Below are 26,613 nucleotides of genomic sequence, written 5' to 3' on the forward strand. Positions count from 1 at the left end.
CTCCACTTGTCAACTGTCGAAGCATTCCACCTGCAACACTGCAAGGCAGTTGAGTGGAGCCTGGGCGAGGGTCCGGACCTTCAGGCTTCAGCACAGCGCCCCGCTAGCTTCGACCCTCTTTAGGGTCCCGGCCTCGTTCACGGTTCACCACGACTACATCGCCCGTCACTTTTCGGAGCGCCGTACTCGTACGTTGACGGCGGGTGCTGTAGCGACTGCTTGTAAGCTCAATATCTTCAGTGCTGAGCCCTCTGCTCCACAGCCCGGTAGACACCGTAGTAGAACTGGCTATCTCTCACTCTGCCTCGTCTCGGCCAAAAACCGGCGCAGCACCTCGCAGCTGCCTGCACCAAGTAGTACCAACATCCCACCAGCCAAAAAACTGGACGACCACGCCCAAGAGCCCACCGCTTCCAAACCTTACCCAAGGAAGCCACACATAGGGGCAAAACCAGAAACGGCTCCATGGGAGTACGTTGCTTTCCTCTTTGTCTCTCGCATCTTGAGCTAAACATCACCAGTCCGTTTGCGCGATACTACTCCGACGCCAACTCGTTCCCGGATTACCGGTATGTGCCATCGTCTTTGCCAGCCTGGGTTTCGCTCTGGCGCTAACCATCTGCTATACAAAGGGCTCCGAGTGGCAAGATGGGCCTTGGTAACGTGGTGAGTCCTATTGTGAGACGTCCTCGCTGGCTTGCTTGCTGATTCAACAAAGAAGAGCCTCAACAGGTCTGGGGGACCTGTGAACACCTTCCATCGACAATCCGCCTCCGATCCTCGAGCAACGCCAACCGTTGCGCCCGCCGGACCATCTGCCAAGAGACAGAAGATAGAATCCCCTTCGAGGCACGCCTACACAACCTCGCGATTCTTTACGAAAAAGTCCTCCCGAGCCCTACTCTACGATCTGAGCCAGGATGGCTCGTTGGAGGATCCATACGACCTCAAGAGTACCAGTTCAGTCGCGAGTTACCAGAAACCGTCGATCCATCCCACCATTCCCGAGTTCCGAAACGCACAACCAAAGAATAGAACCCCCTCCAGGAGGTCGAGAAGACGCCGGCGGCGGATGCCCCCCAACCTTCACACTGAAGGTAGCGTCAATGGATCGGGAGAAGATTCTTTGGGCCCAGATAGCCCCGATGTCCTGGCTATTGATAACGGCAGCCCACCTCCTGCGAATATCATATCCGACATCGCGTCACAACGGGGCCCGGCAAAGCGGGCGCGCCAACCATCCTTCTCGGGGCCTCAGGTGAAACGCCCAAAGCCGGCCCACGACCCTAGCGAATCGATTGAGGTTTCGGAAGACGAACTCCAGGCTGCATCAAAGGAATCTCGAGGGGGCGCGGCTAAGAGGAGGACCAATTTTTCCGGTCTCGAATATCGAAGTCCCACCGGGGCTAGATCCAGGGGCGACTTGGCCTCAACCGATTTCCGTTCGTCCAAGACTTCGAAGGCGGTTGGTACTAAAACGAGGGCTGGATTTTCCTTGAAAAAAGCTGTCTGTGGCTCCAACATCTTTTGCCACAAGCCAACTCAACAAGCCAAGCTAGTCCCTCAACTTCGGGACGACGGTTCTACTAAGTCCTTCCGTCTCAGCATTCAGCATGTCCATGATGAAACGACACTGGAGAATCCATTGGAAGACGAGAAATTGGACGTTGAGGAATCGATCCCTTGGCTCCAAATTATTCCAGATAAGATCCAAGCCATTGAGCACCACGCGACACACAGTCCTTTTGTCCGCATCAGAAAGAGAACAGCCCCCGGCGCACCCCCAGTCTTGATTTTGTTGTTTGACTCTAAGGAGGATGCTCTGAAATTTGTTGGATGCATTCCCACATATTTACTTCATATTGTTGAACCGTAAGTTCAGAATCGGTCATTGATGTCTCTATTCTCATACCTAACCGTGCGCAGAGAGAGGCTAGAGAAGATGTTTCACGTGGCTATGACGAAAGCTTCAGAACAGACTCCTGCAAATGGCGACCGTGCCAAAACAAACGCTACACTACACACGTCACTTGTCGTTGACATACCGGAGAAGTTACCTAGAAACAGAGCGGACCTACCAAAAAAGGAGAAACTCACAGACAAAATGCTTTCGGCAGAGCGTTCGTCGACTCCCCAGAGGTTGGACCTCACGGAAACTCCTGAATCGCCACCAGTTCGGCGTAACGGCGGCCGCGAAACCCGTCGCACACGGCAGTCATCGCCGAAAATTGTCGCGGATAGCGTATTTCACTTCCCAGATGCCTGGACGCTCAAGAACCCGAACTGGCAGAGTCAGTGGCACAAGTCTCTCGTCTTCCCTGCCACCGGGAAGAACCGAGCGACAGTGGATGCCGAGGACATCAAGCGTCTAGATGAGGGCGAGTTCCTCAACGATAATCTTATCAGTTTCTACCTGCGATATCTGCAGGTGCAGCTGGAGAAACAACGCCCGGAAGTACTCGACAAGGTCTACATCTTCAGCAGCTTCTTCTTCGACAAGCTCAAGACGTCTAAAACTAGGTATGAGGGCGTCAGAGGATGGACCGCCAAAGTGGATTTGTTCTCCTATGACTACATTGTCGTGCCGGTCAATGAACATGCCCACTGGTACCTAGCAATCATTTGTAATGTGGGTAGAGCTCTTCCAAGTGCTCAGGGCCCCAATCGGGAGGATGAGCCAAAAAGCTCTAGCACTGTCGAAGAACGAGAACCGGCTTCGCCTAGGATGCCAGCCGTGGAAGAACGTATCAAGACTATCTCTCTCGATGACGAAGCGCTCTTGAGCTCGCCTTCAACGGTTAATCGGATGGACAATGCTACGACGTCTCCGCGCCCCTTGTCCACAAACCTAGAAGGCTCAGCGAAATCGAAATCTAAAAAATCTTTAGGTGGCCCAGTACAGCGATTTGATCCCACGGAGCCCAAGATCATCACCTTAGACTCCCTTGGCAGCGCGCATTCGCCGACATGCAAAATCCTCCGAGAGTACCTTGCAGAGGAGGCCAAAGATAAGAAAGGGGTCGAGCTCGCTTTCAGTCCCTCAGGCATGACTGGGAAGGGTATTCCAGAGCAGGATAACTTTTGTGACTGCGGAGTGTTCGTCCTCGGATACATGGAAGAGTTCTTGAAGGACCCAGATGAGGTGTTCAGGCGACTTCTTCAGAAGGAACCCTTGAAATGGGACATCAAACCATCCCGGCTCCGACAAAACATCAGAAACCTGTTGTTTTCCTTGCAAAAGGAACAGCAGGAACGGCTGGACAGGGAGCGGGAGGAAAAGAAACAGGCTCGGCGAAGGATGAAGGCTGTAGCAAATTCGCAGTTGGCTGATCCATCTACAACGGCTCCCTCAGCCACGTCGTCTCAAGAACCACCATCTCGACACTCCATCGCACAGAGTCAGGATTTGTCCCCATCAGTGGATCTTACTGGCAAAGAGTCGACCGAGCCGACTGGGAAGTCTGAGGTGGTTGAGGAAGCGTCAATCCCTGAAGTCCAAGAGCGTCCTGGGGCGATATCAAAGGACCGACCTGAAATCCTTGACGGGCCCGAACCCAAACTCATCAGTCGTTTGAATGATGATGAGGATACCCCAAACAGCGACGATCAGTCGCCAGATACATTTTACTCAGCTCCTTCATCGCCTTCTGATGGTGAGCAGAAAGTAGAGCAGGACCGCGCGACCAAGTCTGAAAGTTCCGCCAGAGGTCGCTTTGTCGAGAGAATACTCAGCTCCGGGTCAGAAGATAACGAAGAGTCAAAGAAAACCAAGGCTCTCATTCGCTCTTCTATCGAGGTAGAAGATGATGAGCCGACTTTGGTGCCAAGTCCAAGGCGGCCCAAGTCAAAGCGGCTGTCGACTGAGCGGCCGTCAACCGTGTCCCCGTATGTCGAAGTAAGGGATTCTGTTGAGCCCGATGTTGTTGTGGTTACAAAAGGGCCCAGATATGATGGCATTGAGCGCTCTTGAAGCTGAAGACAACCATTTTTGAGTGTTGTGTGAAGGTGAACTGGAACGGAGTGCCACGATGATGATACCCATTGGCAAATGGCGAATGTGTAAAGCGAAAGTTGCGTACAAAGGAAAGCCATGCATAGCGTAAAGACACACGGTGTTTTTATTTTGTTTCGTTTCCGGGATCTGGGATCAGGTTGGCGATCACAGCAGGTAAGGCATCCGTCGCCCGGGGAATATCAGGAGGCTGGGACTGTTCCACGAGCTTCTATTGTAATGACGAATACTCATACCTCGTGGATTCATAATACCATGAAAGCTACAAAAATACACCGGACTTCACTTGAGGCCGGAACGCTGCATATCGAGAAGAAGCGGTGAAATGGAGAAATATGTACAGTTCTGTTGTATTGAAGCGGAGTCGCTTAATCGTCGTCCTCCGAGCTGGCATCTACGCCGTTCGACACCGTCCGTTGCACCCTTGGCACCTCGAACACCACACCTCCGTTTCGTGCCTTGTTCCACGTCCTCCACCGACCCAGGCGGTGCTCTTTGGATATAGCGGCCACCACACAGACTCCGTCCTGACCCCTCTCACCTCGCTCGAAGACAGCGATGTCGTTGATGACGCCCATGATAGGTTTGGTCGAGTGCGAATCCCCATTAGGGAGACTGCCATTCGCCGTTGTGCCATTTTGTGCCGCGTCTTGCTTACTCGACAACACTCCAAGGGGCTCGATCTTCCTCTTGTCCTCGCTGAGGCGCCACACACGGACGTACCCGTCCCAGCTCCCACTGAAGAAGACATCAGAGTAGGGTATCGACTTGAGGGCTGTTATCCAGCGCGGTGTGGGGTGGGGAACGACGTCGTCCTTCGGGTTCTTATCGGCTGACGCCTGGGTGGGCAGCAGCGGCGGGTCCAAGCCATGGGCAATGGGCTCGATGTAGACGGGCTTCTTCTTCTGGGCACTCCACAGGGCGATGGAGCCATTGTCACTGCCCGTAACGAAGAGGTCGTCGTCGATCATGGCGATGCGGTCCATGCTGCCCTCGTGGAGAAGAGAGCGCGGGTGGACGCCCGGTTTGCCCTTCTTGTCGGTGCCGCCGCCGCGGAAGACGAGCTGTGTCTCTTCAGCCACCTTCCACAGGCGTGCGGTGCGATCACGAGCGCCGACACTGACACAGCGTTCCTGGGCCAGGGCGTCGATGTCGACGATATGGTCCTGATGACCGAAAAGGGTCTCGACGTAGGCAAACTCGTCCAAGCTCCATACTTTGACTGTCCTATCCTTAGCGCACGAGTAGAGCTGGTTCGTACCGCGCCGGAAAGCTAAGCCAGTGATGGCGTCACGATGATGGGTGAAAATCTTGATAGGTTTGAGCGTAGCGGCATCCCAGACGATGAGCTTCTTATCCTCGCCTCCAGTGACGACGTACTTCCCATCGGGGGACGCAGCCACTGCTAATATCTCGCCCGCGTGGCGCTTGTAGGCTTTATCCTGCGCCTTTGCCAAGTTGCCCTTGACCCACGACTCCAACTCTGGTTTCTTCTTCGGAGGGGCAGGGGGCTTCTTTGGTTTCCGTCTTGTCGTTTGTGGGTACTGGTTTTGGGGAAGATCCTGTGTCCTCCACTTGTGTAGGTGCATGTCCTTGGTCGTAGTGTAGAAGTAAGGTGCGCAGGCAGCGATCGAGGTGACGGCACTTGTGTTGCTGCGGAAGAAGGTTTGTGACGCCTCGTCAATGGCCAGCTCGGACGCCAATTGGCGGTAGACCCTCCCCTTTGTTTCCGCAACATCTTCCTGTAGCCTCTCGGCAATCAGGTCCTTGTCAATGTCGGCTGCATCGAAGCCCGCCTCGTCCACGTGCTCCTTGACGTTCTCGAGGTATCGCTCTGCGAGCCGCAGTCTTTTCTCAGCGGCCGTCTCGCCCTCATTGTCGGATTCACTGGCGTCTGAGCGCTCCTCAGCGTCGGAAACTCCCTCGTAGCTCTCGTCATCGTCTTCCGAGTCGCTGCTCCCGGAGATGGACTCGTCTCTCTCGACGCGCTTCTTGGTGGGGCCGGTGGCCTTTGCTGGTGCTCTGCCGGACGATTTCGAAGGGGCGAGTCTCTTTTTTGGTACTTCAGGAGCTTCGGGTCTTTTCCGCTTCTTCAGGGCGCTCGGAGCCGTGAAAAATGAGGACATCGTGTCTGATGGAGGTCCTCTGACCTTTTTTCCCAACGCTGTCGTTCCGCCTGTGAAACAAAAATTCTTAGAGTTCTGCTGCCATCGCCCAAGAAAAAAAAAAAGTCGCCTATCCTTGGGGTCGGTGGGTCCGCTCAGAAAATCCGGGCCCCACTATGAGCTGATGGCGGTCCTCTGGGCGGGACAGGGGACGTGGGTTTTTCCGAGGCGAGGTGAGGTGGGCGACAGCGACGGTTGCTCTCAGTGACGCGCAGCGCTACAGCCTAGTGGAAGGAAGCTCCCCAGCCCAGGCAAACCAGCTCCCAGACCATCACCACCACCTTGACACCCCTCCATCTCCACAACACAGCTCAGCAGACAGAATGTGAGAACAGTTGTGCTCCCCCGGGTATCTTCAAGGCTAACATGGATACAGGGAGGTTCTTCTGGGTATCACGGGCAAGGACTTCACCCTCATCGCAGCTTCCAAGGCTGCGATGCGAGGTGCCACCATCCTCAAGGCTTCCGACGACAAGACGCGGGCGCTAAACAAGAACACACTACTGGCCTTTTCAGGCGAGGCGGGAGATACAGGTACATCGTCTTTTCCGAGTATTCTCTTCAGAGAAGGCCTAGACTAACAAGGGCTCTTTTTCAGTGCAATTCGCCGAGTACATCCAACGAAACGCCCAGCTATATTCCATGCGCAATGAGGCGGACCTGTCGCCCTCGGCACTGGCACACTTCGTCCGCGGGGAGCTCGCCTCGAGTCTGCGGTCCCGAAAGCCCTACCAGGTGAACCTGCTGATGGGTGGCGTTGATCCCATTACGGGCAAGCCAGCTCTGTACTGGCTGGACTACCTCGCGGCGCTGGCGGAGGTGCCGTACGCCGCTCACGGCTATGCACAGTGAGTTTAACCACTCCTCAGATAGCTTGAAAGTAGCAGATGCTGACTGCGGTCTTTTAGATACTACTGCCTCTCGATCCTGGACAAGCACCACCACCCGGATATCAGCTACGACGAGGGCATCAAGCTCCTGAACATGTGCACCGACGAGCTGAAGAGGCGGTTACCGATCGACTTTAAGGGGATGCTGGTGAAGGCTATCAAGAAGGACGGCATTGTCGACGTACCGTTCGACGACGACAAGGTGGTCAAGAGCGCGTAGTGTTGGAGCCTGGTGGGGAGAAACACGGATTGTACTTTTAGACCGGCTAAAGGCTAGGATCCGGAATCGATCGGAATTGTCCAACTTGCTGGCTTCCCATGAGAGGGGTTAGGGTTAGAGATCGCCCTTATTGACTGCCAGCCTTCATTATCAAGTGTGGCAGAGGAGGTTACCCATGCTGCTTGCCCCTCTGCAACTACCCTTGTCAAGCACCCAGCAAGCTTTGCTACGATGTGATGGCTTGCAGCGAATCGATATAGGATACAGTTATTAGGAGAGCCCCGAATACTAATGTGCACAGTCGGTCATTTCACCAGCATGTTGGGATTGTTGACATCCCTTGAAAGTGATACCGATTTTAAAGCGAGTATCTGAGGTTCTGCCCCTCCCAATTGACGTAGAATCCCCCTGGCGTTACTAGGTACAACAATACTTAAGTCGTAGGGTTGTATTACGGAGTACAGGTTTAGCAGATGGCCGCTAATGGTTCACGACCTCGCCTAAAACCTAATAATTACCTGGTAGAAAATGAAGTGTGGTGCACACCGTGTTGGGAATCGAGGTTTCCAAATAGTATCATGACCCCTAGTAGGAAGGTATCAATATGGTTCTCATTCATGTTCGACTGGCTGTAGATGTCAAACATTATCGTTCTCCCAGGAAACTAATGTGGCGAGACGAAGATACGGATACGTACATTGATGACGAAAAGATGCAGATTCTCCCCGCTAGAGACGACGTTTGTCCTGACATCTACTGTTAATGTACGTACTAGTACTACTACTACTGAGAGTAGTAGTAGTAGCAATGTCGGTCTGTGAGAAGGTAAGTATACGTACTACAAGAAGGTGTGGCTATGAAACACCGCCCTTTGAAGAGCCCCGCAGCCCACAGGCGCCAGATGCAGGGGCCTGGTGTCTGCGAATAAGCGGCGACCCTTTCCGGGCAATGTGGTCGGGGAGATGCTATCGAAGAAAGGACGAGAAATCCTTGAAGTCAAACCCGACTCTTACCAAGGTGTGCGGCGAAGTTACTACTAAGTCAGGTTCCCAAGGCACCGATGGTTCCCGAACCTTACTTGTGACTCGATTGGGCATCATGAGTCGTGGTCGTCTCGTGTCCACGAGTAACATATACCCGCCCCTCAGTGGTGAGGGGAGGTGGCTAGAAGTGTCTAGTGACCTCACAGGCTCACAAGCCTCCACGCTCGTTGGTTCTTCTAACTCAGCGCCCCAAAACTTTTCACCGCCCGATCCTGCTCTGGCGCCACTAAGCCACTTCTGACACAACCGATTTTTTTTTTTACCCTTTCGCCTCCCGGCTTCTCGTCCTTTTGTTTTCCTCACAACAACCTCACTTCTCCCCAAACCAAACACCCTCTCCTCTCATCGTTGCCAACCCACGGCATTTCCGTCTTTCCTTGTCTTGTTTCTTTCCTTTGAAGAGTCTGTTTGTTCTTCGAGGGGAATTTGCAAGCATCAGGCTGTATCTTACGCCTCAAACATAATCGATCGGGAGGAAATTTGGAGTTTTTTATCCTCCTTTCTTTCTCTCACTTCGCCTTCACCGCCTCTGCTTCTGCAGACGACGAGATATCCGATCTTTCACTCTCTTTCGTTACATTGCGAGAGGGAAACGCGTTCGACGACGATCGCAAACAATTTCTCACGAATCCCCTTCCGATATTTGACTTCGACATCCAAACATGGCGGACCAAATCAACATGGGTGGCCTCAGCCTTGGCCCGGACGGCCAGCAGCAGCAGGGCCATGTCCAGAATCGCTCTTACATCCCTCCCCATATGCGTAACCGCCAGGGACCCCCTCCCCCAATGAACGGTCCGGCTGCTCCTGCCGCTGCTCCCGCCGCTGCTCCCGCTCCCGCTCCTGCCGGTCCTGCTCCCGGTGCTCCCCAACCTGTGGATGGTCTGGGCAACAGCAACTGGGCCAAGTGAGTTAACAACATCTTACCTGCCGATTATTATATGCTGACTTCCTTTTTTTAGCCAAAACTACGGTGCTCGCCAGGCTAACTTCAGCAATGGCCCCGAGGTGCCCGCGTTCCAGAACAACCGCCGTGGCGGCTGGGGCGGTGGTGGCCGTGGCGGCTACGGTGGCGGCTACGAAGGTGGTCACGGCGGTGGTCACGGCGGCGGTCACGGCGGTGGCAACTACGCTCCTCGCGGCTCTGGCGATGGGCAGTGGCGCGATGGCAAGCATATTCCTGGCCCGGCCAACCCTCGTGTCGAGCGTGAGCTGTTCGGCACTCCCGATGACCCTTCCAAGCAGCACACCGGTATCAACTTCGAGAAGTACGACGATATCCCTGTCGAAGCTTCTGGTCGCGATGTGCCGGAGCCTGTTCTCCAATTCACCACTCCTCCCCTGGACGAGCATCTCCTGCGCAATATTGAGCTGGCTCACTACAAGGTCCCCACCCCTGTCCAGAAGTACTCCATCCCCATTGTGTCGGGTGGTCGTGATCTCATGGCCTGTGCCCAGACCGGTTCTGGCAAGACTGGTGGTTTCCTTTTCCCCATCCTGTCTCAGGCTTTCCTCAATGGCCCTTCCGCCGCTCCTGGCAATGCCGGAGGCAACTTTGGCCGTCAGCGCAAGGCTTACCCCACCTCTCTGATTCTTGCTCCCACCCGTGAGCTTGTGTCTCAGATCTACGAGGAGTCTCGCAAGTTCGCCTATCGCTCCTGGGTCCGGCCCTGCGTCGTCTACGGTGGTGCCGATATCGGCTCTCAGCTGCGTCAGATTGAGCGTGGTTGCGACCTCTTGGTTGCCACTCCTGGTCGACTTGTCGACCTTCTCGAGCGCGGCCGCATCTCTCTGTGCAACATTAAGTATCTTGTTCTCGATGAGGCCGACCGCATGCTTGACATGGGTTTCGAGCCTCAGATCCGTCGCATCGTCGAAGGCGAGGACATGCCTGGTGTTGCCGACCGTCAGACTCTCATGTTCTCGGCCACTTTCCCCCGCGATATCCAGATGCTAGCCAGGGATTTCCTCAAGGATTACGTCTTCCTTTCCGTCGGACGTGTTGGTTCTACTTCAGAGAACATTACCCAGCGCGTCGAGTACGTCGAGGACGTTGACAAGCGCTCTGTCCTTCTCGATATTCTCCACACCCATGCTGGCGGCCTGACGCTCATCTTTGTGGAGACCAAGCGCATGGCTGACTCCCTGTCCGACTTCCTCATCAACCAGAGCTTCCCTGCCACTTCGATTCACGGAGACCGCACTCAGCGTGAGCGTGAGCGTGCTCTTGAGTTCTTCCGCAATGGCCGTTGCCCCATCCTGGTCGCTACGGCTGTTGCTGCCCGTGGTCTTGATATCCCCAACGTCACTCACGTTGTCAACTACGACTTGCCCACCGATATCGACGACTATGTCCACCGTATTGGTCGTACTGGCCGTGCCGGCAACACCGGTATTGCCACCGCCTTCTTCAACCGTGGCAACCGCGGTGTGGTCCGTGAGCTTATCGATCTCCTCAAGGAAGCTAACCAGGAGGTCCCGGCCTTCCTTGAGACTGTTGCCCGCGAGTCGTCCTTCGGCGGCGGTGGCCGCGGTGGCCGGTCCCGTGGTGGTGGCCGTGGTACGAGTGCCAATCGCGACTTCCGCAAGTTTGGTGGCGGTGGCTTCGGTGGCAGCGGCGGTGGTGGCGGCGGTGGCGGCAGCTTTGGCGGTCACCAGTCCAGCTACGGCGGCGGCGGCGGCTTCGGCGCTCCTCAGGGCGGTAGCGGCTATGGTGGCTACAGCGGCGGCGGCGGCGGCGGCGCCGCTTCTGGTGGTGGCTACGGCGGCGGCGGCGGTGGCAGCTACGGCAACCCCGGCGGCCCCGGTGGCCAGTCTTGGTGGTAAAATACCCCAAGCACACCGCCCAACACCGCGGAGCTTAGCCTGCATGTCTTGATGTCAGCATGCACATTTTTCAACCACGGCATCACTTCCTCAGCATTATCCTGCTGAGCTTCCATCGACTTGCTTTTTCACGCGTATTTGATTGTTCTTTTTTTTTTTTTTTAACGACATGGCGACCCAAGCATGACCTACGGAGGCGGCATCAGTGCCTTCTGTATAGCTGGCGAAAAGCAGCATCGGTTTGGGGCATTCACGAAGCATGTGATAGATTGCATTTTGTTTTGATTTCGACACCCTTCTCGATTGATACCCTTAGACCGAGATTTGGGGGCTTGAAGCACAGGACGCTACAGAAACGTGGCGTTTATGGATCTAGGGCAGCCTTGATCTGGACAGACGCATCACGATTCACATCACGATTCTCATGTTTCTGCCGTCTACCAGGGGTCCCCTGAGAGGGCATTTTCTCGCTTTCACGATAGAGGGTCATGACATCGCCGTGCGGACATAGACAAAAGTGGATTTTTCTCAGTTCTCCAGTCGGAACATGTGCTCGACCGTCTCCCGGGCGAGGGACTGACGCGGAGACGAAGGGCATGGAAAGAGCACGGAGGACGGATGGTCAATAGGCCAGTTATCTCTGTTTTCTTTTGCACTCGACGAGCACGATCGAGGCCGCCCCGATACAAAGGTTATGAATTTTATGGGTGGACGGCATTGGTCAAAGGTTTTTTGTTGACCGTTGAGGCCGTTTGGCAGAGGAACAAGGAGTGCCGGTAGACCTGGCTGTGAAAGGACAGCTGGGATGAGGCCTTGGTAAATGGGACCAGGCTTTGGCATTCACGGATTTCTGTTCCCATGGAAGGCAGACAGCGGAGACCAGAGTGAACTGAGGAGTTCCAGGACTAGAAAAGACAAAAAAAGAAGTTATTCACTGTTAATCTCTCTCTCGCATATCTCTTGCTCGTGATAATGAAGTTCTGTTCAATTAATATTTGACTTGGCGTTTAAAAAAAAAAAAAAAAAAAAAAAAAAAAAGGGCTTCGGTTTGTATTATCAGCAAGGCACCAGCAGGGGTTGGACATGACTTAAATAAGCCCAGCTTCAATAGCGCCCAGGCTCTGCGTACCCAGGTAATAAGGATACGTCATTTGATATCGGGCGCCAGAATCTAGAGGCGTGTCAGCACATTTGGGTACCTCGGGTAGTTATTTGTTTAGAGCAGTTGACAGGTCGTAAGGTAGGTAGGTGCACAGCATACTGGCACACAGAGAGGAGGCGCCAGCCCGACGGCGTGGGGCGGGGAATAGGCGCCTAGGTCCTGACCTCCAGCTCTCCCAGCCAACAGGCCACCATTCACCAGACCACCATCCAACAGACCACCACCCGCCCACTTCATCGCCCAAACCTCGCACTGGGTGCCCGGCTCCCTTACCTCCACGGAACGGAATACTTGCTCATTATTGACACGGGAATCCTCGAGCTCGCTGAGGATCTCACACTCTTATCTTCCTGAAGCTTTGATGACCACGAAGCTCAGACCATCTTCCCGCTGAGGAACCTCGACCTCCTCACGCCCCGACGAACGCCCGCCATCTCCCGCAGAATCTCACGGCGACTGACCGTACCGAAAACGCACGGCTGATCGGACGGCTGTCAACACGAAAATGGGAGTGTTCGATACCATCGACGCTGGCTTGACCAGCCTAGTCGGGCAATGGAACCTGTACTCAACGGGCTTGGCCACGCTGCTGGTGCTCATCGTCTCGTACCGAGTCATTTCCTCCCGCGAACCCGACATACACCCAATGCTGCTGGCGAGGCAGAGTGTCCCGTCGACTGTGCGCAACGAGGGTCAGAGCGCCGTGTACCGCTCCCAGGTCTCACCCCATGGCATGTCCCTTAACAGCGGGCTCAACATCAAGGACCCCGGTGCTTCCAAGTGGGCAAGGGGTCGCGACGGTGACCTGAGGGACGTCTGGCGCAAGGCTGCTCTAGGTGGCGAGAATGGCGCCAAGGGGAGGATCCTGACTGTTCTGGGTTCGCAGAAGGTCATTGAACACAAGCCTGGTGAGTCTACCTTGAGGTGTGGAGGGAGATGGGGATGAAGGAGCTAAATGGCGCGTAGAGGACCTCACCAGGCAGATCAACCTCATCGGGCACCATATTGCAGAGCAGGGCGGCATTAGGGTCGCCGTCTACTTGCCCAACTCTGTCGAGCTCATCACCACTCTCTTCGCTTGCAGCTTCTATCCGAACCTGACGACCGTCCTGATCCCATTCGACGTCTCAAGCGATGAGCTCGTCTTGATGCTGCGGCGCTCTGCCGCTGACACCGTCGTTACGGCTTCCGGTTCCTTTCCTTTTGACAAGGTTGTCAAGGCGTATCCCTCGCTGAGGCAGCTCATTTGGGTGGTGGAGGAAGGTAGCAGCCACCTTGACTGGAACGAGGTCCCCAAGGGCATGGGCGGCACCGTCAACGTTGCCACGTGGCAGGATATTATCAACGATGCCCCCGAAGCTGCTGGTGCCGAGCTCCTGCCCCTGGATCCTGCCACGGCTCCCAAAGACGTCGTGACTTTCTGGCAGTCTAAGTCGGGCCAGATAGAGGAGATGGTTCGCTTCAGCCAGGCCAACTTGGTTGCCGGTATTGCCGGGCAGCTAGCTGCCTTCCCTGCAAGGGAGCGCCTGAGCCCGTCCGATCTGTTTCTCCCCGCTGATTCGTTGATTCATACTCACACCCTGGTTCTGACCTTGGCGGCGTTGTACTCCAACGCCTCTGTGGCGTTTAACTCGGTGGCCGGGAAGTCCCCAGACTTGGTGCTCGCAACTCAGGGTATTGCGCCTACTGTTGTCGTCGCCAGCCCCAGAACTCTGCTCAAGACCCACGAGGAGAGTAGTGGTAAGCTTACTTCGGCTCTGGCCAAGGCTGCCCATGCTCTTTCCACACGTGCCCTTACTCAGGACGGTATCTTCTCTCCATCCAACATCCTATCCCCGTTCTCCTCCGCAGCTCGTCCCGCCATCGGCACCACGCCTGGGAAACTCCGGCTTGTGTGTGTGGCTGAGAGGGCCGGCGCCGATGAGCCGCACCTGTCATCGAAGGTGCTCTCTGACCTACGCGTTTTCACTGGCGCTAAGATTGTGTATGCGCTCTCGGCAGCCAAGGTTGCTGGAGCTGTTTGCCAGACAGCGTACTTTGACTACAGACTTGACGCAGGCGGCAAGGGCCACTTTGGGGCACCTCTGACAAGCATCGAGATATTCCTCAAGGATTCCGGGGATTTGCGGACGACGGATGACAAGGTTGAGGGCGAGGTGAGTCTCGGGTTTTCCCTTGGCTGTGACACGGAGAGTGCTAACACTAGGCGAAGATCTATGTGCGTGGACCGAGTGTTGCTGGTGACGAGGCCAGCATTGGGGTCACGGGCATGATTCGAGACGACCATACCTTGGCATATGCTTAAAGACTTGCACGCTGAGCGTTATACCAGCACATGAGAGTACATCAGAGTATATGAGAGCACACGAGAGCACATGAGAGCGCGTCGAACCCAGATATCACATGCAGCTTAGAGTTACGAATTCCCAGCTCTTTACGAGAATTTGAACACATCCGATTGTCCTTCATGTATGACGTCCAACAGCAGCTCGCGACTCCGGGCAGTATTTACTGCATACTATTATATTAGTACGGTAGGCGTTGAGACTCGAGTTGGCCCGGACTGACCGGTCTTGCATCCGAATTTTCCATCATGATGGCACTGGCCACGGATAGACAATGTCATTATCAGATGGGGCTATTTTATCCAATTTCTTTTCTTCCCCACTCTATGGGGAGCCGGTTCTTGTCATTGTCGTGGTATCCAGAATTCCAGATAATTCAGTATCCACTGACGGTCTGACAGGATGCCATTGCCAGGTTTGCAGTACTAGTGGGAAATGGCAATTATTAGGCTGGCCGGACCCCTAGACACAGGCGACAGGTTGCACAAGGTGACAAGGTGACAAGGCGACAAGGCGACAAGGCGCGCGGTGAGCATCTGATTGTGATGTGCCAATGTGGTGGTAATTAGCCATCAACCAAGGGCTGGTTAATCAGGTTAATCATCCGCCATGCGCCGTCCGCCGTCCGCAGCCTGGCGCCCCCTTCCCCCCCCCTTTCCTCTTCAGTCTTGACCCCGAACCCCGAAATGTCCAGATTCCCCTCAAGTTAGCTCCTAAGTTTTAGCTCCCAAGATTTTAGCTCCCAGCTCTTCCGCGAGTCCGCGACCTGCTTGACCAGGAAATAAAGTAGCGCCTGGTGTCGCGTGGCTTGATTCGGCCGAGCAACAACCCAAGTTCGCTACCAACCACACCGACTTGGCCATCTTGGCCATCTTGGCCATCTTAGCCACCTTAGCCATCTTAGACTTTCCACCACGTGGCTCTGAGGCGATCGACAGGCGTCGTCAAATCATTTCTCTGGCTCTGCACCAGGGGTCTTGGATATTGTCATATTGATTGAGTTTGGACCACTGCAGACATGTCGCAGACTATTATTGCGCGACAGCGATAGCATCCCCAACCACCAAGCGCGTCCCAGGGCAGCCCCCAAGTGCGTGCCCGGGCGAGGGAAGCCTGACATCTCACATCAACAACATCGCCATCATGAAGAAGTTCACCAAGATCCTCGCCCGCCGCCGCGCCAAGGACAGCTCATCCGGCAGCTCCAAGAGCGAGCCCGCGCCCTCGAGGCTCTACGAGGCGCCCTGCTTCCACCAGCTCAGCTCCAGCCGCCTCGTCCACGGCGGGAGGCCCACACGCGCACCCGCGCCCTCCTCCAGCCGCCTCGTGGCCGACGAGATCCCCGAGCTGACCTGCCCCACGTGTGCCGGCATCAACTTCCCCAGCCTGCTCGACTGGCGGCCCGGCCAGCCCCGCCCATGGATTGGCCTGTCGCACGTGCTCGACCACGACGGCGAGCCCGGATGCCCCTACTGCGCCTTCTTCCGCGCCCTGCTGGGCGTCAGGTCCGAGCCGGGGGGCCCGGGGGACCTGGGGCACGAGGCCAACGGCAGCGGCGGGGGCAAGTTTGCACCGTACCTGCGCATCAGGCTGGCGTTTGAGCGGCTGGGTGTGAGGGAGAAGCACGAGCTGGGCGCGGCGGTGCTGATCGAGGTCATGGCGCGGAACAAGAGCCTGCCTTGGGGCTACGTGGTCAAGGCGGCCGAGGACGAGGGCGCGAGCATGGCTGGGTACCTGGGCAACGAGAGGGTGGTTGGGATCCGCGGGAGGACCGTCACGCCGCTGCTGGACCCGGCACTGGCCAGGACGTGGGTCAAGTTTTGCCAGGATCACCACAGCGAGGCGCCCAGCTGCGGGAGGACGACGGAACCGCTCGTGGAGGGCCTGAGGCTGGTCGACGTGGAGGAGAGGCGCATCGTCTCCGCCGGGGACCTGGACACCAACGGGTCTGATTACGCCACGCTCAGCTACGTCTGGGGCGAGGGGGAATGGGGAGGGGAGCTAGGCGAGGATGGGAGCCTGCCCAAGGATATACCCCCACTGATAGCGGACGCGGTCGACTTTGCTAAGTCGCTGGGGTTCCGATACATCTGGATCGACCGGTACTGCTTCTTCCAGCTTCCCGACGACGTGAGGCAGCGGCAACGAGACCTCATGGGCGACATATTCTCCCAGTCCTCCCTGACGCTGGTGGTGGCTGCGGGCGATGGCGTCAACGACGGCATCCCCGGCGTCAGCGTTCCTCGCGATCCGCAGCTCTCGCTCAAGACGGCGTCAGGCCTCTTCATCACCTCCCTACTACGACCGGATCTCGAGGTGGCTAGCTCCACGTGGGCTTCCAGGGCTTGGACATACCAGGAGGGCCTCTTCTCTCGCCGGCGCCTCGTCTTCACACCCACGCAAGCCTACTTCCAGTGCGGAAGTCTCCACTGCCACGAATCCCTCTCCATCCCCCTACAGCTCTCCGCCGACCTCAACCTCGGGCGCGTCTTCCCCGAGACGGGCCCCGGCACACAACCAGACGACCTAAAGAACCACATCAAGACCTACATGGGCAAACAACACACCCGTCCTCAAGACAGGCTGGACGCCTTCCGGGGTCTCCTCCACCACTACAACCGCATGGACCGCCCCGTCGACAGCTTCCTCGGCCTACCCCTCTTCCACCCGCATGCCTTCTCCTCCTCCGCCAGCAGCAACAGAGCCGTCAGCCAGACCGACCGCCTCGCCGTCGCCCTGGCCTGGCTCCCCACCCCCGCGCGCCCCTCGCACACCACCACCACCACCACCACCACCACCACCACCGCGCCCTCCACGCCGTACCTCCTCGACCCGCCCGCCCGGCGCGCATCCCCCTCCTGGACGTGGCTGGCCTGGCATCCGCGCCTCGCGCGGGACAGCGCGGCGGCCCCGCAGCACTCGTTGTTCCAGCTCAGCCTGGGGCCCGAGGCGGGGCGCGGCGGCGACGTGTGCGCGCCGCCGGGGATGGGGGTGTCGGTCGGGTTCGACGACGGCGAGGTGCTGGGCTGCTGGGGGGTCGACGGTGAGGCCACCGGCGGCCGGCGCGAGGAGGCGGTTCGCTTCCTGCGCGTGCGGAGCTACATCTTCGACATGGTGGCGCGGCGGGAGGGCGACGGTGTGTCGCTGACGGGCGTGGGTCTGGGCGCGGCGCAGCGTGAGGCCGTCGAGGAGTGGTTTCGTGCGGCGAGGTTGGATAATGGGGAGTCTCCGGTGCCGGATGGCGAATATCAGCTCACGGGGGTGCTCGTGTCGGGGAGGAACTGGCGTGGCACAGGAGCTAAGGAGGCGACGGTGCTAGTTTTCAGGAGAGAGGATTGGAAGAGGATACAGGATATAGAGAGACAGGAGAAAGAACCTGAGGAGAAAGAGCAAGAGAAGACAGGGGAAGAAAAAGGAGATGAAGGGAAGAAAAACGGCGACGAGGAAGTAGAGGAGAAGAAGGAACAGGAGGAGGTGGCGGAAACTCGGGAGAATAAGGAGAAGAGCGATAAAGGAGAGGGCCGTCTAGTGCGGTTTGGTGCCCTGACATTGTCGTTCGCCGAGTTCAAGATCGTCGACAACAAGTCGGCCGTCATCGAGGGCGTCAGCCTGGAAAGCAGCAACAAAGGAGACGTCAAGGTAGAGCTGCGAGAAGTCGACATATACTAACGGTACATCACCTGGACATTACATAGGAGCCTGTTCTTCTGTTACACTTTTCCCTCTGTTCCGGACTGGCATAGATACCATGGGGGCCGTTCGGGGTTGTCACATGTCATGATATACTTTGGCGGCGTGTCTACGAATAGATAATAATGAATTAATAAAGGGGGTATAGGTTCTCGTCCAAAAAAAAAAAAAAAGGAAAAGAAAAGAAAAGTCTTCTTCTCCAGCTTCCGCGATCACTGGCTCTGCTCTATCTCCAGGATGGTCCTCTTGGTAAGCTCGTCTTGAACCCAGCCCATTATCCTGCTCCCCACATCGCCAACCAGCTTATCGTAGTGCGGCCCTGGGAAGAAGAGCCCACAGTGGGCGCTGACTTCGTCCATGCCGTCCATGTATATGTCCACCCAAGCGCTGTCATTGGCCCCGTGGACCTTTCTCGGCAGCGTGCAGAACTTCTTGTTCTTCTTGGCCTTCTCGGCTTCAGGGCCGCGAGCTTCCTCTACCAGCGAATCGGCATGGCTAGTCGTCGATTCTTCTCGGTCGATGGACGGCGCATCCCTCTCAAGCTTTTGCATCTGTTTGTAATCCTTGGCTTCTTCCTTTTCGATCTTCTCTTGGTCCTTCTGCGCCTTCTTGCGGCGCTTCTCGAGGAGCTTCTGGCGCTCTCGGATCGCCTTATTGTGGTCCTTCAAGGCCTGCTCGTAGGACTTCTTGACCCTTTTGGCCTCCTTTTCGGCCTGCTTACGGGCGTCTTTGTCGGTGTACTGTTCGAGGTCGGGCGTGGGCGGCCTAACGGGGGCGTTCGGAATGGGTGGGAGGTCCGACGCCGGGTCTTTCGTGAAGGTCTGATCGTCATCTACCATAGGCAACGGTTCAAGCTCTTGCATTGAGAGAACGTCCATTCCAGTGAGGATCAAATCAGCATCCTGGGCAGGTTGGCTGCTGTTGGCTGGCTGGTCCAAACTGGTACGTTTGGAATCTTTCAGGTCGCTGTAGTCCTCGCCGTGGTCTTCCACTGGGATGTCTACGTTGGAGGCTGTCAAAGATGCTAATGATGTCCCGGTATCTTGAGTCGTTTCACGACTTATCAGTGAGTCCCCTTCAGCGCTCGTTGAAGTGACCGGCGTCAGACCTTGGCTGGGGGCTCGGCTGGACGACGAGTCTGGTTTCTTGCGCCCAGACGAAAGTGTGTAGTAGTTGACGAACCGCACCCTCGCCTTATCTCCCAATGGCTGCCCGTTATGCAGTGCCTGGAGCTCGTCGACGTCCTCTAGCTGGCGGATCCTGCTATATCTGGCGATGAGGCCAGGGTAATCGGCAAGACACCCGCCGTATTCGAGATGGGAGAGCACGTGCTTGGCCGTCGCGTTGAAGATGCCCTCTGCCTTGTGCTTCCTAGCAAAGTGCATAAGGCGCTTGACAAAGGGGGCCTCCCGGAAGGGATTGTCGTTGAAGAACGGGGGGTCGTAAAGGGGGTCTGCCGTCGCCTGTCTCCATGGGGGGCCGGTGGCCTGGCCATCTCCGGTTGGAGATTGGAGTTGCGAGGTGGTAGAAGAGGCATCTTGGGCCGTTGGCGGCTCTGGGGCTTCCCGGAAGAGGCTGGATATCCCTGAGACGACGATGCCTGGATGAAGGCCCAAGAAGGGGCAATCCAGCGCGATGGTGCCCAGTATGCGATGCTTGAATGGGTGGTGGCTGTATGGGTTCCGGTTGGGCTTGCGCAGCTTGTCAGCATCCTTATGCACACTTGCCATGACACCAGGACATTATCCAAGTTAAAACGTACCATGAGCACCACATCAGCGGCGAGGATGCCTCCCATCGAATGCCCCACGAGGATGACATCGGTGGTAGGCGACTCGTGGGGCTCGAGCCACTGGCTAAAGTTGTCGCGAGCAATCTCGATGGCGCGGTACGTCTTGTAACGCGGGTAGATCTTGGAGTGGATGACATGGGTCTCGGCGAGAGCCGTCCTCAGGAACGAGTGGACATGGTAGGGGAAGGACTGGAAGGACTGGTCATTGCCATAGAAGCCATGGACGTAGATGAGGATCAGGGTGCGGCGCGGGTCCGAGTCGGAGACATTAGAGACGAGGGACTGTGATGACGAGGTGCGCGGGTCCGGTGCGAGGTAGGGAGAGTACTTCGGGGGTTCTCCTGGTGAGGAGAACGACTCGGCGGGTTTGGAGGCATAGTCGGAGATAGAGTTGGGACTGGAACTCTTGTCCATACTGGCGCTCATAATGTGACGTCAAGCCGAGGGCCGGCGTGCAGCAGGCGCAGCGGCCAAGAGGACAACGCTGGCAACGGCGACGGTTGAGGCGAGGCTGGTGACGATGAGCGCGTACTCCTTACGGTGGTTGATCTAGACGTTGCAGATGCGGACGAGTGGCTTTGCTGACCGAGAGGGTCTAGCAGACGGAGGTTGGTGAAGGGACCATTGATGACCAAGGCAGGTCAAGTAGGTAGTACTACGTAAGTAGCGACTTATTCTTGTTGGGCCCGTCTCCCACAACTCGCAGGGTGTTTCAAAGACTTGGAGGGCCTGGAGGGTGCGCAGCAGCAGCGCTTCTTGTTGATGGCGGGGGCGGGGCAGCGATAGAGGCGTGGAATTGCCAGCGTTGCTGGTGGCACAGGATGGCGCTACAGAGAATGATCCGCCATAATACTACTTGATGCTCTGTGCTCTGTTCCGAGTGACACTTGTTTAGCTTCGCTTGCATCCACTGGTTATTGTGCACGGGGAGTCCCCGAATCAAATACACTGTAGTACCTGGGGGTGGTCCGGTCTCTCTCCTGTATCACCGTCTCCCGCCGCATCAGAGCTTCGACTCACGAGAGCTACGAGTCTTAGTACTCATAGTAGGAATTCGGTAGTCCACTGAAGCAACAAGACGGGTGGCAGAAGACCTGTGAATATACTATGCAGTCCATTCATCTGCAGGTCATATTCACTCCAAGTCCTACTACTATTGCCAATTTGGAAGCTACGTTGATCTTGGTTAGCTTCTAGAAAGCGTTTCGAAGCCTAGGCGCAGCGCACTCCTCCAACCGTCGTAGATGACACTACTCGTACGCTCAACTTATCTTGGTAATTGTGCGGCCCAGTCGATTGCAAACCAGGAGCTTGTGAATCCCGTTTACTGAGGCGGCTCCACCGATCTAGGTGCTCCTTGGGGCCTTGACTTGCTGATGTCCTGAAGAGTTCCTCAGATTGTACCTCGAGTTGCTTTATATAGATACGTAGAATGAAGTGATCGGTATTGTGGTGCTGTGCCCCATTCATATCCAGCGACTTCATTTTTGGATGCACGTGCAATCAATCGGTCTTTGGGACCCAGAATGGAGGTTCATGGACCCAATCTTGAAACAAACCACCAGAAGTGTTGATGAGAGGGACTGTGGGTGGATTTGCGCTACGATATCCGTACTTTGTGCATAAAAATGAGAGGCGCGCCCAACAAGATGGGCTCACATCTGACCACTGTCCAGTCACCAGTGTCCACTCGGCCGGCTTGGGTGCCGAGGCCGGCTGGTGGAATGGAATACGAGATCCATAATAATACTAGATTTGATGCACTACAGAGCGCAGAAGTGCAGAAGTGCACACTGCAAATGCACCTGGAGTCAGTCCCCTGCGTCTGTGCTGCCGAAAAAAACGTGGCCGTCGTGTCGGGTCGCTGTTGTTAACTTGGCTCCCAGCTGCAGGGTGAAGCTGGAGGCCATCTCTCCCAAGAACTGCCAACAGACAGCAACTCGCTGATCAACTGGGACGGCCCGTTCAAAGCTTCAACAAGACAATAAGACAATAAGACAATAAGACAACAAGACAACATCAAGGCTTCCAACTTGATGTTGATGGTCAGATCTTAGCGGAACCATTCTTGAACTGGACGGCCTTTCCCCTGTCCATCGTGGTAGTGCCGTCATGTGATTGGCCGAGTGTACCAGGTCCCGCCATGAGAAGCGAGATTATACCACCCATTCCTGGGTTCCAGGCTGCTTCCAGCCCGCGCCGGCGCGCCGTTGAGGAGCCCCCGGTTGGTGCCACCCGCGCTTCATTTTACCTGCATGACGGAGAAGAGAAGGTGGACGGGTCGAGTGGTGCACTGGTGCTACGAGTACGAGAACAGACGACGGACGGACAGCAGAGCTCACGTTTCCCCGTCGGAGCACAAACGAGAGCTCTCTTTTCCCTTTCCTTTCCCTTTTTGCTGGCTCATCCACGAGCAATACCCATATTCCTTTCGTTTCGTTCCTTGTTTGGCTTTCGCTTCATTTTTTATTTCCCCGTCGCTCGCTTCACCCGTTCGCGTCATCGCACGCTACGAGTACTAGGCCAGGAGCTTGTTTGCTGGTCAAGGGCGCGACTGACCAGATCCGCTAATATCGACAAAGAGGAGAGAACGGGTTACGACAGAAAAAGGCAGCAAGACCAGAGGCTAGCACGTTCACCTGGGATTTTGGGATTTTGGGATTCTGGCATTCTGGCATCCTGGCATAGGTTCTTGGCAAGTGCAAACGCAGCGGACAAACGCGCCTGCTGGCAGACGGCCAACGACAGCACCCGTCAGTTTCGGGCGACTCACAGCCCCCTCGAGATTGGCGACACGCAAACACGCAGCAGACGACCGTTGGAATACGAGCAAGGCCAATCGAATTGAAACAGACTACAGCGACATGAGGATGCAAACAGCCACTTAGCACCTCTGCTTGCCCGAGACCCCGACAACTCTTCTGCCCGGACACCAGGGCCCTCAGGTGCCTGTTGGCAGAAAATAGAAGCCCTGAGCCCACTCTTGCCCGTGTTCGGCCACTAGCTTCGCTGGATCGGATTGCGCCTCCCCTCCGCCTCCTTCCTTGACTCGCCCCAGCTCCAAACTGGAAGGGGCCATCACTCGCTAGACCGGTGTCGATCGTCGGTCGCCCAGCTGCACTCAGCGCCGCTCTTTCACTTTGAGGTAGCAGCTGTCCAGTGTCGATTGCGCCAGGCCATGCCTGACCAATGGCCATCCGCCGCCGGCGGTGCACCGGCTGCTCCTAGGTCTTCACTCCCTCAGGCCCAGGAGCCACAACACCACGACGACGAAGACGACAACTCCATTCTTTCCACATTACCATCCGTCGATTCCTCGTCTGACTTCGATCCCGACTCTCGCTCACACTCGCAATCACACGCTCATTCTCATTCGCACACGCACTCGCACGCGCACGCGCACGCACACGCACACTCACATTCACGTTCCAGGCACTTGCATCGGCACTTATCATCTTTAGGCCGCCACAACGGCAACAGCGCTGACGACGACCACGACGACCCTGAGAAACACCAGAAAGAAGCCAGTACCGACGGCAGCGACGAATCTCTGGAGCTTCGCGACGCCGGCGCCGATGCCCAGTCTTCTTCATACGACGACCTTTACGAAACACGCGTCATTCAGACCATTGAAATTATCCAGGTCGTAGACCCTTTCGGCAACTTCATCGCGACCCGGACCAACTCCGTGGAGCCCAACACCGTGGTCGTGGACCGCGCGTCGGGTGAAACCGTCGCCATTTCCGCCCTAGGCTTGTCGCCGTCTGCCCCGGCCTCGAGCCCGGAGGCCAGCCACCATGAGCCGACATCATCGTCGGCAGCAGCAACGTCGGCAGCAACATCGGCAGCAACTTCAGCACCCACATCAGCACCAACCTCATCACCATCGTATACGCTTCCCTTGACCTCCTCAACAATAGCGCCCTCTTCTGTGTCGCATCCGGCAGAATCACCCACCTCTCTAACCGTAACTCCTTCCGCTTCCGGGTCGGCGTCTAGTCCTTTGTCGAGCGCGGCCCCAGTTGCCTTGTCTTCAGGGGGCGCACACCATAATGGTACGGAAGCCCACATAATTTCATCGGGTAACTCGACTAACAATCAGTCATCAGCTACTTCTGGGAACGTTACTCTTATGTCAGAGTCTTCGAGTAGTGGGCAGTCGAGTTCTCTCCCATCCACAATATCGTTCACATCAACATCCGACGAGGAGTTTCGAACAACTTATAGTTCCGTCTATTCGACGTGGACCGATGAGCCAACTAAAACGACTAATATCCATGGGTGGGTTGGCGGGACGGGAGGAGGCACGGAACCCACGGCGCCTACGGATTCAAAATCATCGGACGGCGGCGGTGGCGCTGGAGATCTTTCACCTAAGCAGAAGCAGATTGTGGGGGGCGTTGTCGGCAGTGTTGCCGGCGTTGCCTTTCTCCTGATGCTGGTCATTATGGCCATCAAGTACAAGAAGAGGAGGAGCGACGTTCAAGAATTAATCGGTGACCAAGGAGCCGGGTCGCGAGCTATCATCGCGCCGCCAACTTCGGGTGGAAACGGGGGCAGTGGGCCTGCGGCGCCCATGGCTGAGCGGTCAACCACAAATCCGTTCTCCGTGCCGGCAGCGGTGGTCAGCTGGACTGGCAAGAGAAGCCACCCACCGTCGCCAGCGGCGGGAACTGGAGAGAGGGGGTTTGTCCGGGTATCAGGCAAAAAGCTACCGTCGGTGCTCCAGCACGGCGGTGATGGATACTCGGACCCCCGGCAGAGTGTCATGAGTGGGGACTCGGACTACTATCGTGGGTCTCAGGCTTTTGATCCCAGTGCTGGACCTCACCACCTTGCCCTAGGAGCACCTATGCGACCGGTCAGCGGAGTTCCGGTCATACGTTCTGGGCCAGGTCGAACCGCTACGACGGAGCAGAATCCATTCGCGGACCCCATCTCTCCCCCGGTATCCCCACCTCGTGACCCTCTTGGCCGGAGCTTTGTATCCCAAGATGGGTCAAGAGGTTCCGGGTCGAGATTCCAGGAGAATATCTAAACTCGACGCGAAGCAAGGGTCCACAGCACACTCCTTGACCATACATATTCTGTACATTCATTTGGCGTCGTTGGATGTTATCATTAAACTACCCCCGGGACTACGGAGCATAGAGTTTGGCGTTGGCTCATTTATCGCTCTGGTATTTAGCATGGATCATGTTAGAAACAATGGTAATTTGATGGTTTGGGTTGAAGATACAGAAAGAAGCGGGAGGAGAAGATGGTTCCAGTTCTGTCGGAAATGCGTTTCATTTTCGTCATTTCAGGCGATGTCCTCACTCGTGAGGCCAACAACTGAGATATCTTGAGCTAGCGAAAGGAGAGCTGGGCGGTGGAGCAGACAGACACCGCAGTCATATCTTTGTACATACACGGCAGCACGTTGCGGAAAGAGCTGAAAGATACCAATTGGATTACAGCGAGGCACTTGGCCCTTCGCCTTGACAACTCGCCGTGAGACTTCAGATAGGTGCGTCAGCCTAAACAGTGCTCCGACGGTGATGAAACGATCTCAAGCGTGGGATTTCCCTAGGTCCTGTGTTGGAGCTTGCGACTCCGCGGTTGTAAAACAGGAACCGTCAGAGGGCAGAGTTCTCAAGAAGCTATGGGGCTGAGCTAATTTCCAAGCCGGTGCCTGGTGGTGAATCATCTAGCATGCTCACGCCATGGTCTAGCCTTGCTAGGTAGCTGGTTGGAGGTGGTACTGGTAGAAGCACAAGTCGGGCGGCTAATTCATGACTCAGTAATCTGCAAGCACTGAGGGTGCTTGATGGGTGGGAGGCAGCGAGCTGAGGACAGACAAGCAGTGTTGTCTCGATGTCACCAACAGGAAGGTAGTGATGGTGGGGGGGGAAGGACTGAGAGGTGCCACGAGGTTGGATAGCCTGGCCTTGACCCAATGGCCAACAAGCCTACTGGAGGAGTAGGTAGAGAGGGAGAGCAGATCAGCCGAGGGGGTTTGGGAAGCGGGAAGCGGTGGTCGATGCCCGGGGACGAGAGCGTTGTTTGCACTGCCACTCTGTGCCTTAGCCCGAATGCCTCCCTCTTGTTGGGCACCCGCAGTGCCGCACTTTGGATTTCAAATCATGGCCACGGGGTGACGGTTCACGCCATTATGGCATGGGAAAACGAGGCACAATGTAACATGGTAGGTAGAGTCTGCACGCCTGGTGGGCGCGGAGATTGTACTCGTAGTTGGGCCCGAGCAGCGAGTGCAGGAGTGGCACGGAGTACGGAGTAGTACTTATAGTACTACTAGTACATAATAATAGCACCCTGGTGCTGTGTACGAGTAAAGAGAACATGGAGTTGTGCAGTGTGAAACACTTGAGCACTGAAGCACTGAGGCACTGAAGGCTCAAAGTCCACCTAGTAATACTCTCTCTGAACCCGCAGCGGTCAGAGACATTGGATGGACGCGCACTAAAA

At 56.2% G+C, this 26,613-nt stretch overlaps 7 protein-coding genes across 7 annotated transcripts; 5 read left to right on the forward strand and 2 right to left on the reverse strand.

Annotated features, from left to right (window-relative positions):
• Positions 1–2,104: 2,104 nt before the first annotated feature.
• On the forward strand, positions 2,105–3,970 carry ACO1O0_008894 (SUMO protease ULP2; the record flags this gene model as incomplete). The annotated part of the gene is made up of 1 exon (XM_083198248.1): positions 2,105–3,970. The coding sequence occupies one exon, from the start codon at positions 2,105–2,107 to the stop codon at positions 3,968–3,970; it is 1,866 nt and encodes a 621-aa protein (XP_083045983.1).
• A 410-nt stretch (positions 3,971–4,380) lies between these two features.
• Positions 4,381–6,138, reverse strand: RRP9 (ribosomal RNA-processing protein RRP9; the record flags this gene model as incomplete). Its single annotated transcript, XM_083198249.1, has 1 exon — positions 4,381–6,138. The coding sequence occupies one exon, from the start codon at positions 6,136–6,138 to the stop codon at positions 4,381–4,383; it is 1,758 nt and encodes a 585-aa protein (XP_083045984.1).
• A 163-nt stretch (positions 6,139–6,301) lies between these two features.
• Positions 6,302–7,287, forward strand: PRE1 (proteasome core particle subunit beta 4; the record flags this gene model as incomplete). The annotated part of the gene is made up of 4 exons (XM_083198250.1): positions 6,302–6,330; positions 6,554–6,711; positions 6,776–7,025; positions 7,086–7,287. 4 exons carry the CDS (start codon positions 6,302–6,304, stop codon positions 7,285–7,287), a joined length of 639 nt encoding a protein of 212 aa, XP_083045985.1.
• A 1,705-nt stretch (positions 7,288–8,992) lies between these two features.
• Positions 8,993–11,156, forward strand: DED1 (P-loop containing nucleoside triphosphate hydrolase protein; the record flags this gene model as incomplete). The annotated part of the gene is made up of 2 exons (XM_083198251.1): positions 8,993–9,237; positions 9,293–11,156. The coding sequence occupies 2 exons, from the start codon at positions 8,993–8,995 to the stop codon at positions 11,154–11,156; spliced, it is 2,109 nt and encodes a 702-aa protein (XP_083045986.1).
• A 1,667-nt stretch (positions 11,157–12,823) lies between these two features.
• ACO1O0_008898 (uncharacterized protein) lies at positions 12,824–14,623 on the forward strand (the record flags this gene model as incomplete). Its single annotated transcript, XM_083198252.1, has 4 exons — positions 12,824–12,831; positions 12,862–13,226; positions 13,285–14,474; positions 14,531–14,623. The coding sequence occupies 4 exons, from the start codon at positions 12,824–12,826 to the stop codon at positions 14,621–14,623; spliced, it is 1,656 nt and encodes a 551-aa protein (XP_083045987.1).
• A 1,183-nt stretch (positions 14,624–15,806) lies between these two features.
• On the forward strand, positions 15,807–18,332 carry ACO1O0_008899 (heterokaryon incompatibility protein-domain-containing protein; the record flags this gene model as incomplete). The annotated part of the gene is made up of 1 exon (XM_083198253.1): positions 15,807–18,332. One exon carries the CDS (start codon positions 15,807–15,809, stop codon positions 18,330–18,332), a length of 2,526 nt encoding a protein of 841 aa, XP_083045988.1.
• A 233-nt stretch (positions 18,333–18,565) lies between these two features.
• On the reverse strand, positions 18,566–20,559 carry ACO1O0_008900 (uncharacterized protein; the record flags this gene model as incomplete). The annotated part of the gene is made up of 2 exons (XM_083198254.1): positions 18,566–20,065; positions 20,116–20,559. 2 exons carry the CDS (start codon positions 20,557–20,559, stop codon positions 18,566–18,568), a joined length of 1,944 nt encoding a protein of 647 aa, XP_083045989.1.
• Between the last annotated feature and the right edge of the window lie 6,054 nt (positions 20,560–26,613).

This window comes from Amphichorda felina (assembly GCF_050947745.1).
Source record: "Amphichorda felina strain 45539 chromosome Unknown scaffold_9, whole genome shotgun sequence".
In the NCBI taxonomy this organism is placed as follows: Eukaryota; Fungi; Ascomycota; class Sordariomycetes; order Hypocreales; family Bionectriaceae; genus Amphichorda; species Amphichorda felina.